The sequence below is a fragment of the Pezoporus flaviventris genome, unplaced genomic scaffold, assembly GCF_033815535.1.
Source record: "Pezoporus flaviventris isolate CSIRO_AGI_PZ_B2104156 unplaced genomic scaffold, CSIRO_AGI_Pfla_v1 ptg000083l, whole genome shotgun sequence".
NCBI classification, from domain to species: Eukaryota; Metazoa; Chordata; class Aves; order Psittaciformes; family Psittacidae; genus Pezoporus; species Pezoporus flaviventris.
Genome location: NW_026892631.1, coordinates 9206208 through 9219628, shown reverse-complemented (window position 1 = coordinate 9219628; position 13421 = coordinate 9206208). Strand labels below are relative to the sequence as shown.

Here is a 13421-nt window from a genome sequence, read left to right as displayed (position 1 = left end):
AACACCCGCAGCCTGGAAGTGAAGCGAGTTCAAAGGCCTGAGTCTCTCTAGTCCTCTGCTCTTCACAGCTCACTGCAGAGCTGCACCACAGCTAGTTAGCACAAAGAAATGTCTTAGTGCTACTACTACAAATCACTTAGTCCAAACTAGCAAGATGTCTGCTGGGAGTTTAATGATTCAGACACTGCTGGTAACCCAAGCTAAATATGGACACGATGGCACACACGGGATTTACAGTGTTTTCAGCTTTTTAAAAGCAAAGCTTTTAAAGCCAGAAGACAAAAAAATTCACAAAACACATGCAGAATGTAAAGAAGTATAAAGGTAAATGATCCTTTCACGTGTGATATTCCAGTTTCTTTAACTGAGGTGATAATGTAATGCTACTTCCCTTCCATCCCACAAGACCTCACTTTAGGACTAAAGAGAAAGCCTTATGCATAAGAGGCACTTCATCCTCTAAACAAATTTGGTCGCAATGAAACATGCCCAGAGGATGAGATTTTCCCCATGTCTCTTCCACAGCATTCTTGCATGACTCTGGTCAAGCTGCTCAAGCCTCTGCTCACAAGCCATCATTAATCACATACTCATCTGCTTGGTGCCTAAGGCAAGACAGGCAGGTCCAATCTATAGGAGTAATGAGCATGACGCTTAGATGCTTATGATGTCTAGTGTGGTTGTGCTCTGGTCATAAATATTAAGCAGTCTGTAAGAAATAACAAAAATCAAGACCTAACTCAATTTAAAATCCTAGCTGTAAAAGCAAGCTAATAGTTCTCTCTTGTGTCACCTGGTAAAAGCATGAATAAACCCCCCTAATATACATATATCCGACACATACTACAGCAGTAAGAAACAGAATTGAGTTTAAATGGCAAACTCACATAATGAATTTAAGTGGATTGTGAGATCTGGAGCCATACAATGAATACATAAAAGATGAAATGGCTGCCAATTCAGTGTACCCCATCCAGCTTGCACAACAGATGAAACAACTCTCCCATTGAAGAACTAAGACTCTCAACATGTGGTGATGATCTTCCAAAAAGTGGCCTAATAAACTGACGCAGAAATTGTCCCTGACTTCTGAAGTAGGTGACATTCCAACCTTAAACATTTGCTTTTCGATTATTTTATTGTAATGCAACTTACTTATAGGCATGCCTGTAGTCGTCTTTGCCACAGTAACTCAAAATCCAAGTTTCTTAATCAAAGATGACTCAGCCTGCTGCAAGAGCTCAATCCCACCTAAAAACCCTCAGCAGGTTTAGACTTCTCAGACAGCCTAAAAAACCACTAGAGCACTATTAACCATCTTCTTGACCACCATACCCCTCCTCCGTCACTTCCCGAAGACCAGCATTAACTAGACGAGCTTCTACCCTACTACAGTCAGAGAAGATCTGTTTGGGCCACCAAAGGAAGCATGAAGCTGGAGCTACTCACCACTTTCCAGCGATCTTTGACCACGTAATTGGCCGGAAGAATGTCGACCTGTTCCCCTCCTCCACTCATGTTTGGTTCGTCCTTGATGACTGCTGCTAGGCACTGCATTTGCCAGCCAGAGAGTATTTTAGTAGCTCCCAATTTAAATGAGCCATTTATCTGGGGGAAGAAAGGGGCAGAGGGAATGAATGATAACATTAGTACAGGTCACTGCAGAAGCACATACTACACTTCCACATGTTTTGCACATGATCAGATCCAGCCTCTTAGGGAAAGAAGGCAAACTCACCTTGCAAACACCTGAGCTCACTCCATGCATAAACTGGGCAGACACAACCATGCTTCAAGTCAGCAGCACAAACTAAAAGGGTGACAATTACCGACCATACCATGCAGGACTCCAGTGCTCTTGGGCCTCACAGCCAACAAGTCAGAGAGAATCTAATGCCAAATGCTGCAAGAGCTGTTATTGTTACCAGGCAAAAAGGTCTTGCTTCACAGAGCAGCTGCTGCATAGGCACTTTTTATGGTTTCCACTGGACGACATCCAACACAAATCAGAAAGGTTTGCCAGGTATTACATTCAATAAGCCTAAAAGCATCTGAACAGGATAGAAGGGCCTTTACAGAGCAAGGATTACAGACAGTCTCACTGTGATGAAGAGCCAAGCAAAGAAGACAGGGATGGTTAGAAAGGGCTTCAGCCATTATGAATTAGTCTTCCTCAGAGCATACACACAATGCTAAAATGGATCAAGTTAAAATACAGAGCTATATCTTGTTCCTATGGGTTTGTGTTCTACCTCTCACCCCTTTTCCCTGCTTTGAGAGGGAGCTCCAGGCAGCTTATGCTGCAAATTAATTTTGTTTTGAGGGTTTTTTGGTTATAATTCTTCTACAAAAATGACTTTCAGCTACACGCTAGCTCCACTTTCCTGGAAGAGACCGAATTGAAACAGGACTAATAAGATCTTCCCAATGCATTTCATCTCTTCCTGTAAGGTATTCTTCTGACTTTAGAAGTAGGCCAGATCTTTTAAGAACGGACCCTTTATTAAGCTTTCCTGGCAGTTCTGTTGTCCTGTCCTCCCCCCCCTCCAGTATGAAATATTTTCCTTCATAAAAATGCATATTACTGTAGCACTGACTGCAGACTTAAATCAGATTCACAGCATAAATGCCAACTTAGACAAAAAAGAAGATTAGAGCTGGTCATTCAACTACTACACTTCTTCAGGCCCCGAAAAAAGGAACAATTCACCAGTGAATTAGGAGCTCAAAGCAAGTGCTCATTCCCTAGCAATAAAAGGGCTGAGAAAGAAGGATAGAAAGTGACCAGCACGTAGCGTGCACAAGGAAGCAGCAGACAGAAGTACATCAGAAGCGCAAGACGGAGGATGATCAAACGTTGTCTCAGAGAGATCTTCTCAAAAGATGTTCACAAAAGATGATTTCATTCTAGATATAGAAGGTAACTACATGGAATAAAGGAGTAGCAGACGAATGCAGTAAGAGGGCTGCTGAGAAATGCTCAAATAATCTGACATCTGCTAAAGGACAATCAAAATGATAGAAGAGAAAGAAGAAGAAAATAAATAGTACAGAAATCCAGAAGAAAAGTGCTGCAAAGCACTCTCAATTCTCATAGAAAGAGTTCTGCACCTGTAGCAACCCTTTCAGTCTCCAGGTACTGAAGGAAGAAACTGCAAAGCTCTCCAATGAGAAAGTACCTGCTGTGTCTGGCAACAATGTTGGTGCTTCTTCCTCCTAAGGAGCAAGCCTAATGTCATGCCCAGGCTACTTTATGCTCACCAGAATGCCTGAACTGAGCATCCCTAAGCTACCAGTGAGTTTTGCATATGCTGTGCAGCTCCCTGCAGACTGCACAGGAGAGAGAACCCCTGTCGAAATGTCTTTTAAGGATAGCTTTTTTTCCCATTACTTAAAGAAAAGTCATTTACAGCCTGTCCCAAGCCCTCAGTGTTAACACACTGATACAGAGGCATGTATCGCATCCCTATTCTTCCAAGTCTTTTGGCATCACTTCATGAAGACAAGTACAGCTCAACGCAGGCTCTGGACTGCAAGGGATACAAAGGCAGCTTGAGATCCAGGATGTGGAGTGGTAGTAGCAGCAAACAGATATAAAGAAGTCTAGGAGTTTTCCAGAAGAAATCTGCCATGATTTTTCCATTTTGAAGCAGAACACCCAGAAGTATGTATGATGCACAAGGTACACATTAGTGATTCTCTTCATCAGGGACACTAGCAATAGGACAAGGGGCAATGCGTTTAAACTTAAACAGGGGAAGTTCAGGTTAGATATAAGGAAGAAGTTCTCAAGTGTGAGTGTGGTGAGGCACTGGCACAGGCTGCCCAGAGAAGTGGTAAATGCTCCACCCCTGGCAGTGTTCAAGGCCAGGTTGAACAGAGCCTTCGGTGACATGGTTTAGTGGGAGGTGACCCTGCCCATGGATGCAGGTTGGAACTGGATGATCTTAGGTCCTTTCCAACTCTAACTATTTTGATTCTATGACTTCAGTCTAGTGACTGCTGGTGCACAGTAATCCTAAGGAGTCACTTCAGAGGAGAAACACACCATGAAAGTCTGTGAGCACTATCCAAGCTAGAGCTGCTTTCCCTGATGCACTATTCCATGTTCCTTTATCAGTGTTACAATACATGTGTACAAAGTACAGAATGGGTTTGTTATTTAAAGGAGTCACATTTTCACTGCCTTTGGAACAGATCAAAATCCTCCTTGGCACTCCCATTAACTGCAGCCATTTGGCAATAGGGAATTACATGCATAAGCTTATGGATATGCGCTGGTATAGCCAGAGTGAAAACAAACCAGCCAATTGCCAATAGGCAATTGAATTACAGCTTGAGACATATTTCAAGCTGCTTTAGATCACAGTAGCAGCACAAAGCAGTGTTAACATATCAAAAGTTTTTTCCTGAGGGCAAAAAGGATGAAATTACTTTGTGCAGAATAAACAGCACGTTTAAATTATGCTTTTAACTTATGCATTACTGTAATACTTTCTAAATCAATAAAATACAGTGTCAATATCATCTGACTAACATCAAAGCCTGCAGCTAGTCCCCTGCTAGAGCTGGATTGGCTAATGTAGCTACAGAAGGAAGGTGGGGAAGAATGGTCAGTGCGGGAAAGGTGAAGCACTATCACCTCCTCTCCAACACACAGCAAAGACCATAATTTATGCATGTTAAATATTAACTGATGTTAAAGTTAACTGGAGAAGAGATGGAAGGAGTCAGTAAAGCTGCTCCCAATTCAAAGGCTGACCAAGCTTATGAGCTTCGACGTATCTGCATCACTCTTGGCTTTAAAATGTACAGACCATAAACATGTAAAGATGCATCATTTTGAAGATAGTGACCAAGAAGAGAAGAACTTTCAGGCTGTCCTCTCCTGTAGGAAATGTACAGGATGTCAAGAAATGACTGTACCATGAAAACAGGCAAGAGCTGAGCAATCCTAAGAGACTAAAACTGACTTCCTAGGAATAGGAATTGAAGCAGAAATGAAAGCAGCTGTGAGAAAGAAACAGTGACAACAGGACCAAATCCCATCTCTTGGCCAACCTCAGCATGAAGAAGTGTGAAATGAGCTCCTGCATACTGCCATCTCTTCCAGCCCATACTGGAGAATCTTTAGAGTTTTATATATTTAGTTTTGACCTTGAAAAAGAAAAGAAATCTAAACCCCCCCATGCTTAAACAGGTTAATAATCTCCACTATGAACTCTGACACGTTGGCCTACTAGCTCCTCCTTCTGTGTCGCATCAAGGTAGTTTCAGTCAATAGCACCCACAGGTAAATGGTCTCCTTATTTTTAAGGCACCTTACAAAAACCTGATGCACTATAGCCTGGAGAAGGCTCTGGGGAGACCATATAACAGTCTTCTAATACCTACAGGAGCCTAGAAGAAACCTCAAAAAGGGCTTTTGACAAGGGCCTGTAGGGACAGGACAAGGGGGAATAGCTTTAACCTGACAGAGGGGAGATTGAGATGAGACATTAGGAAGAAATTCTTCCCTGTGAGGATGCGGAGGCGCCGGCACAGGGTGCCCAGAGAAGCTGTGGCTGCCCCATCCCTGGCAGTGTTCAAGGCCAGGTTGGACACAGGAGCTTGGAGCAACCTCGTCTAGTGGAAGACGTCCCTGCCTGTGGCAGGGGTTGGAACTGGATGAGCTTTAAGGTCCCTTCCAACCCAAACCAGTCTGGGATTCTATGATTTAGCCAATATGAAAATCAAGGCCGGGCAGAGAAGCATGACCTGGATAGGCAACCGTAACAAACTTAAGAGGAAAGCCTGCAGGAATTTCAGTGCAAGGCCTGAGGTTGCAGTTAGTGTGGCAGATTCTTACATCAAATGGCTTGTTCACACGTGTGTTCATCAGGAGACAAACCAGACCAAGCAAAAGTAACTTCATACAAGTTGTTAAGCTGAAGAATTCTTCACTGCAGATGCTAAAAGCTTACATAGATTCAAAAAGTGACTTCACAAATTCACTAAAAATAATAATAGAAAAATCCATTAACATACATACAAATATTCCATGTTTAGCTTAGGAAGCTTCAATTCACAAATAACTGAAGGTGGCAAAAGCATTCTGCAGAGTCATTTTATGTGCTTTCCCTACTCTTATTCTCTACCCTAGATACCCACTCTTGGCCAGCTTAGGACAGGATACTGGCCTAGATGGACCTGTGATATGATTCAATATTGCCAGACTTGCGTTTTTATCAGTTACTTTCAGAGGACTGTGTGTATATAATAGATATGTCTCTTTTACCCCTTCAAGGAGGTCAGAGATCAAAAAACAATCAATCAAGAAGTCTCACATACACAACCCAGTTCCCTACGTTATGATGTTCTCCTTCATGCAAGCAACATTTTAAACAGCTTTATTGGAAAAAAAATTATTTCCTAATTTAACAGGATCATAGCACTCTTCAAATGAAACTTGGAAAAAAATGGAGCATTCCCTGTGGAAATTCCTAACATCTATATGAGATCTTTCCTATGTTAGCTTACTTCAGCCCCAACAGACGGCAGTGGCAGCGCTCAAAAGACAGCCAAACAAACATCAAGTTGAAAACTCAAGAGGCAGGATGGTTATTAAACAACAGAACAAGGCTATGAAGGTCTGTCTCACCATCTTACTAAAGGTCCTGGATTATCTTAAGTGTCTTAATCTCACTGTGGAGGAACTGCAATATCCCACTTTATTTCAGGACACATCCTCACCTCTGGAAGCCTACAAATTAGAACAATTAGAACAAGTGAAGTTTATTTAGACTGCTGTAGCCCATGATTCTCTTTACCTGATCAAATTCCCCTCCATGAACACAGGATCCACCTTAACAGCAGATCCCAGTGGTGTTTTAGAAAGCTGATGTAAACTACAAAGCTGGACATCTGCAAATACAAAAGAAGTAGCCCCAGTAAAGTGCAGTCTAAAAATGAGATCAATCCCCCTGCCCAATACATGCATGGGAGGAACAAACAAAAAACCACTTGTAAATAGAATTTAAGCGTAACTTAGCTGTTCCCAACATGAACTTTTCTGACATTTAGGCAAAATGAAATAGATGGGGTGGGGTATAAGAGGAGACTATAGCAAGTAGGATTGAGAGTGCTTCAAAGGAAGAAAGAAAACCAGTGGAGTTTTCAAGTGCAACCGAACATCAGCAGAACTGGGGTTCAGCTAATGGCAGCATTAACTGCACACACTCGGCATCCCTCGCTGTTTTACAAATGTCATTTGCTTCCAACACACAACACCAATTACGAAAATGAAATCTCTCCCATTAAAAGAATCAAAAAACACCCCTTAAATCTTTGTATAAAGAAGTTGTACCATGCATTAGCATTCTGTTATTAGGGTAAAAATGCATATGACAGTACAGAAAACAAGTTGGTTAGAAAAAAATACAGTGCAATGGACTAAACCAGCCCCTCAGCCCTGGAATACACCATACCTCCTGCTGAACTTGAAACAGCAATGAAAAACAAGTCATAGAGTGTTAGGGCAGGTCTGACAGCAGGAGCTTGCAAGGTTCTGAATCGTTCCTTGAAGACACATCTCCTCCTTCATTGCCTGCCTCTGCTGTAGCCAGCCCTGCTTAGGGAGCAGGCTCAGCTCCTAGCAGCTGCAGCTTAAAGTCTCCTCTAGGAGATATTCTTCTCATAGGCATGCAAGGGAATCATCAGCCTTAGAAATTCTGGATTTGCTATTCACAGCCTTTCATTTCTGTAAAAAACAAAACATCTAAAGGTGAGGTTGCAAGGTACAGGGACTGGTTCTCACCTTTGAAAGGTTTGTGACCATTAAAGAGTGACGTAGCCATGACTGGGAAGAACAACCAAACCAAACCAACCAAACACCCTCAATAAAAGCTGCAAGCCAGACAGACAGGTCCAGATTCTCTGCTAACACAGAACATCCACAAAATATATTAAATACGGTAACAGATGCACTCTGAAAGAGCTATTACGGCTATCTGGTTGCACAGCCAACTGAATGCCTGCACAGTGACATACAAGTAACAGCACAGGACTTAAACAAAACAAGCCAACCCCCCCAAACACAATTTCATCACTCCTGACAGTTCGTGTGATCCTAATCCTCTCCAACTACATCTCAGCAATAAAGCTAAGGAAACAGGGAGGAGAGACTGACAGCAAAGTCTATTACCTTCCATCAGTCTCCCTGATTGAATTGCTCCAAGTTTTGATCCAAGCACAAAATTCAGCACCAGGATATCCCCCTAATGTCATGTCCAGCTTGACCTCTACTAAGTTAACAGGCAAACATTATGGCAAACAATGACAAAAAACCCAAACCCAAAAGTCACATTTTTGGGTGACTGGATGCTAATGAACTGAAGCCGAGAATCAGTGGAAGCATTACATCACATTACCTACATCCCCTCCTCTATAAAGCCTACATAAAGTTGACCCTCAATCCACAGCTTCAGGTGCCTGGTTAGCCAACATAAAACACTACCTTCAATGAAGAGCAACAGTTCCCCTCTCTCCTGCAAACCCTGAGCTTCTGCAGGCAGGATTCCACCACAAGGCAGTTCAGTGACTTTACCAGTGGAAAAACCATTCCTCTTCCTAATAAATAAGGTTATTTCCTTGGCTTAGAGCCCCTTCAATTGGTTCATCATAGGGTCAGTCAAACACAAGTGCCAGGACAGTGAAGGAGCAGTACTTCAGATCCATTTCAGCTGTTGGCTCACGTGCAGGCCAACTGAACATAAGCCATATTGTGCCCTGGTAGCCAAGAACGCCAAGAGCATCCTGGCCTGTTTCAGCACCAGCGTGGCCAGTAGGGCTACGGCCGTGATCATCCCCCTGTACTAGACACTGGTGAGGCTGCACTTCAAATCCTGTGGTCAGTTCTGGGCCTCTCACTACAAGAGAAGCAATGGAGCTGGTGAAGGGTCTGGGCACAAGTGTGATGAGGAACAGCTGAGGGACCTGGGGTGGGAGAAGAGAAGGCTCCCGGGGGACCTTATCACTCTCTGCTACTGCCTGAAAGGGGGATGGAGCCAGGAGGGGGCTGGTCTCTGCTGCCAAGGAACAAGGGATGGGACAAGAGGAAACGGCCTCAAGCTGCACCAGGGGAGGTTCAGGCTGGATATTGGGAACAATTCCTTCCCCAAAGGGCAGTCAGGCATTGGAGCAGGCCACCTGGGGCAGTGCTGGAATCACTGTCCCTGGAAGTGTTCACAAACTGTGTAGATGAGGCCTTCAGTGCCATGGGTTAGTGGTGGCCTTGGCAGTGCTGGGGAACAGTTGGACTGGATGAGCTTGAAAGTCCTTTCCAACATAGATGATTCTGTGATTCCCTAAAACTAATAACTGGCTACAAGAGAGGAAAACACACACAAATGCACAGCTACGTTTCACAACAGAGCGCTATTACCAGTGGGGTAACACACCTTATGTACATACAAGATTATTCAGGATAACAAATAAAGAGACTGACAAACCGCAGACTGCAACACCACAAAAGGTATAACTAGAGCAAGCATGTTGTACGTGTCCTCTGAGCCTTTCCTTAAGCATCATCTCTTGGTCACTGGGAGAAAAGGACCAGAGCAATACAGGGCTTAGGCCTGAGCAGTTTGGTTTATAATCCTATCATCAAACCTTTTTCACTAGACATCAATGTCTCCTTATCCCTTTTGCAATCTTTTCATAACCAACTGGTAACCCACCACATTTTCTACAATACAGCCTCCAGGATGACCATGAGCCTCCCAACATTTACTGTCACACAGGCAGCAAGGAATCTGCTTCCATCTGCCACAGCTGACACTGGATCTCTTTCTTGAGGCTGGACTGCCCCATTTCTTCACAGAAGAGGCAATCAGCACCCACTGGCATTATCTTTGCTTCCCATTGTGCCTCTACAGCTGGAGCCAGCCCAAAAGCTGCAGTCTGTCCCTTTCATATTGTTCACCAAATTAAAGATGACATGGTTTGACACCCAAAGGAAAGGTTTTCCAAGTACATCGTATCTCATTACCTCTACAGTCCATCACGCTGTCAACATCTTCCTTCTCAATTACTAAAAAAGACCATTTCCCATGTGAACAGCTCTTGAGTAGTAAAGAAGACTTAATGGAAAAGAGTGTGGAGGTGGGTATGACCAAAAGGGATTTTGAGTGATGAATAAAGCTACTGTGGCATTTTTTTCTCCCCCCCCCCCCCCCATCAGGTCTAATACACTAATGTATCTGCCGGTCTCCAAGAAACAGAAAAGTCAATGTGAGTAAAAGCCACTTGAAACACTGAGCTCCAAGTCATACTGCTATTGCTGAATTGTTTCCTGTATTTTGGGGGATAACTGTCATGGGTCTCAACAGTGTTAGACACAGGCTGCGTGTGGGCACTGTGGTGGTGGTCCTGCATGTCACTCAGGACTTCCTGACTCACTTCTGCTTTGGAAAAAGAGCATCAACTTCACCAGAGCAGAGACCCATGCTGCGTGTTGCACTGTAGAGATACACTTGCATTTGCCACCAAATGCTGGGGTTGAGATGGAGAGGTAAGGAGAAGGATATCCACATGTGAATGTCACTTCATTAGCATCAACCCTGGGGAGAAGGTGAAACAGATTTCCTAACGCCAGAGGCCTACAAGGGAATGGTAATTACAGTGTTTTTCTTTGCCAGCTGGAGAAGAATAATTCTGCTCGTTCCTGGAAGAAGGAGGTTAGGCTAGAGCATGCCAAATCACACAGAACACAAAAGTCACAGCAGCGGACACCACATACATCACTCCTGAGCATCATAGCTCAAGCTTCTGATCACACATAGATTGCCATAAGAATGTCGTGAGCTGGATGATCACTGGCACACAAAGGGAAAAAAGCCCCCAAAGTAACACCAAATTCCTCACCTACCCCTCTTACACTGAGAGATACACTGAAATGTGGTGAGCAGCTACAGGTGAGGCAGTACTGACACACACTGCATCAATCAGAGCCCCTGAATACAGCACCTGTACGCATTAGTGTGGGGAAGCATTTGCACACCCTGCCTCACATACAATTTCACATGGGGTGAAATTTCCCTCCTACAAAGAAGTTCTGAGGTTGAACACATCTATTGTGACTCACTGAGAAGTTTGCTGCTAACAGGCAGCATTTTCAGTGGCAGTACAGGAATATAAAGAAATCCATGTGCACTGGTAAGTTAGGAAGCCTGTCCTTCTATCAAACTGTCTACATTTCCTCCTTGCAAGCCTAAGGAAATTCAACAACATAAAAGACAGATTTTACTATACAGCTGGGCTGGACCGCTCAGAAACATGATACAAACAGCCACTGAAATCTCCACACCTCAAAACACACACAGGGAGTCTTGAACTTGGCATGCAAGGAGTTCAGCAACACTGACAGAGTGGCAATGTCACTCCACCGCTTCACACAGCGCACTGGTTCCTCGGTAAATACAAGATGCACTTCAAGGTCACCGTGTTCATCTTGAAAGCTCTCAGTGGGTCAGACCCAGGTTACTGGATACCTCCTCTCCTGGTGTGCAGGGAAAGCAGAACGACTACAGTCACATTCCCCAGCGCAAACTTAGGACACCGTGAGCAATAAAGACACAATGGCAGGAGACCTGAAGCAGCCTCCTCAACACGCGCCAGAGTAAAACCACCCACCCGCGAAAGCTCAACAAGGAGAAACTCCCAGCCCCTTAAATCATGAGCACTGAGGAGTGGTCCCAAAATAACACAATGGAAACGTTCCCACCCCAAAAGCCCCGTGAAGTTTTGCAGTATTCAGTTAACTCGGTGACACCCGGAGGGATGCTCGACCCATCACCCCGACCCTCACCCTCCAGGCGTTCACCTCACCTGTACCCGCAGGCCCCTGCCGGCAGCAGGGCCGCCGGCCGCCTTCGCACCTCAGCCCGCACCCTGGCACCGGGGAACCACCCGGCGGGGCCATTCCCACCTCGGTGGGGACTCTCAAGGTGTGAAGGACCTGGACGCCACCGCTCAGGCGGCCCGCGGCAACACACGGCAATGCCGCCGCCTGCACCCCTGCGAGGACACCGCCCGCCCCGCCCCGCCCCCGGCGGGCACCCCCCGCGCCTCGCCCTGAGCCGCGGCAGCCGCTGGCCCGCAGCAACCCCGGGCAGGAGGCGGAGGTCACGGGGAGGAAGGAGAGGAAGGGGAGAGAAGCCGCCGCCGCCGCCACCCCGGGTCCCCCGGCACCCTGCCCCTCACCTCCGGCCGCCCCGCCTCCCCCCGCCGAGGAGGTGGCCGCGTCCGCCCCTGCACTGCAGCTGCCGGCACGCCGCCCCCCCGCCGCCCCTCTCGGCAGATGGTTCGCCCTACCCCGTCCCGCTTTCTTATTGGCGGAGCTCGCTCGTCACTCCGCTCCGAGCCCGCCCAGCCCCGCGGGCATGCTGGGAACCCGAGTCCTGCGCTCCGGACACTTCCCCTTACGTAGCCGGCAGCGGGAGGGGCGACGAACTACATCTCCCACAGTGCCCCGCGCGCAGACCTGCAGAGGCTCGGCCCGGCCCGGCCCGGTGCGGCCCGTGGCCCCCGCAGCTCTCAAGCCGCCACCGGGACTGCCCCCCCCCCCCCCCCCGGCGGCAATGATCGCAGCGGCCTCCGCGGCCCCGGCTCACCTGGCCCCGCCGCCGCCGCCGGCGCCTCCCGCTGCGGCCGGCGTGGGCAGCGCATGCCCCGCGCCCCTCAGTGCGGCTCGCCGGGCTCGGTGCCGCCGGCCCGGCGCGCTGCGGCTGCGGCTGTGGGGCGGGACGACCCCGGGCGCATCCTCCCCCTTGGAGCCGCGGCGGGCGGCGGGATTTGCCCACAATGCACCGCGCGCCGCACCGACAGCATCAGCCTGACATCACCCGCGGGCCGCCCCCGCCCAACGGGACCGCCCCGGGACCGCCCCGCAGCCACCGGCAGCCGCCACCGGGCACCGCACACGGGGCTGGGCGCTGCAGCTGCCGGGACACGGGATGCTGAGCACCTCCCTGGCACCGGGACTGGAACCGGCACTGGCAGCATGACCACTGGCACTGCCAGTACGGGGACTGGTGCAAGGCTCATCTCTGAGCGGTCGGGACCTGCACTGGCATCACCAGTTTGCAGCTGGGCACAGCACGGTCTGAGGATTGGGACCAGTGCTTTTGACTGGGAGCAGCACTCCTTGTCCTGGGACTGCCTCACCAGGACTGTTCCACAGAGCCTGGGACTGTCACAGTGTGGAGCTGGGCACTGCACTGATGGGACCAGCGCCAGAGTCAGCACATGAGCCTGGGGCTGGGCATTGCATGGCACTGGGACTGGCAGCAGAGGTACCCCCAGAACTACTGGTCTGCGGTTTTGTGTTCTAGTGCTCTGGGACCAGGACCAGCTCCGGCACTGCCAGCAAGGGTCTAGTGCCC

General features: G+C 47.5%; 1 protein-coding gene across 11 annotated transcripts in view; it reads right to left on the bottom strand.

Moving 5' to 3' along the window:
- Positions 1–12314, bottom strand: part of TTBK1 (tau tubulin kinase 1) — a 77106-nt gene extending 64792 nt beyond the window's left edge. Inside the window, exons 1-5 of one of the 11 annotated variants that reach the window (XM_061475137.1) lie at positions 11345–11780; positions 7467–7738; positions 6810–6903; positions 5849–5993; positions 1450–1608 (exon numbers count right to left, since the gene is read on the bottom strand). In XM_061475137.1, coding sequence (XP_061331121.1) covers positions 1450–1608; positions 5849–5914 — 225 coding nt within the window. In that variant the 5' untranslated portion in view covers positions 5915–5993; positions 6810–6903; positions 7467–7738; positions 11345–11780. Of the gene's footprint in view, positions 1–1449; positions 1609–1738; positions 3365–5848; positions 5994–6640; positions 6743–6809; positions 6904–7466; positions 7739–11344; positions 11781–11865; positions 12166–12240 lie in introns of those variants that run through there. The other 10 variants (XM_061475138.1, XM_061475145.1, XM_061475143.1 and 7 more) reach the window with 10 other exon arrangements.
- Between the last annotated feature and the right edge of the window lie 1107 nt (positions 12315–13421).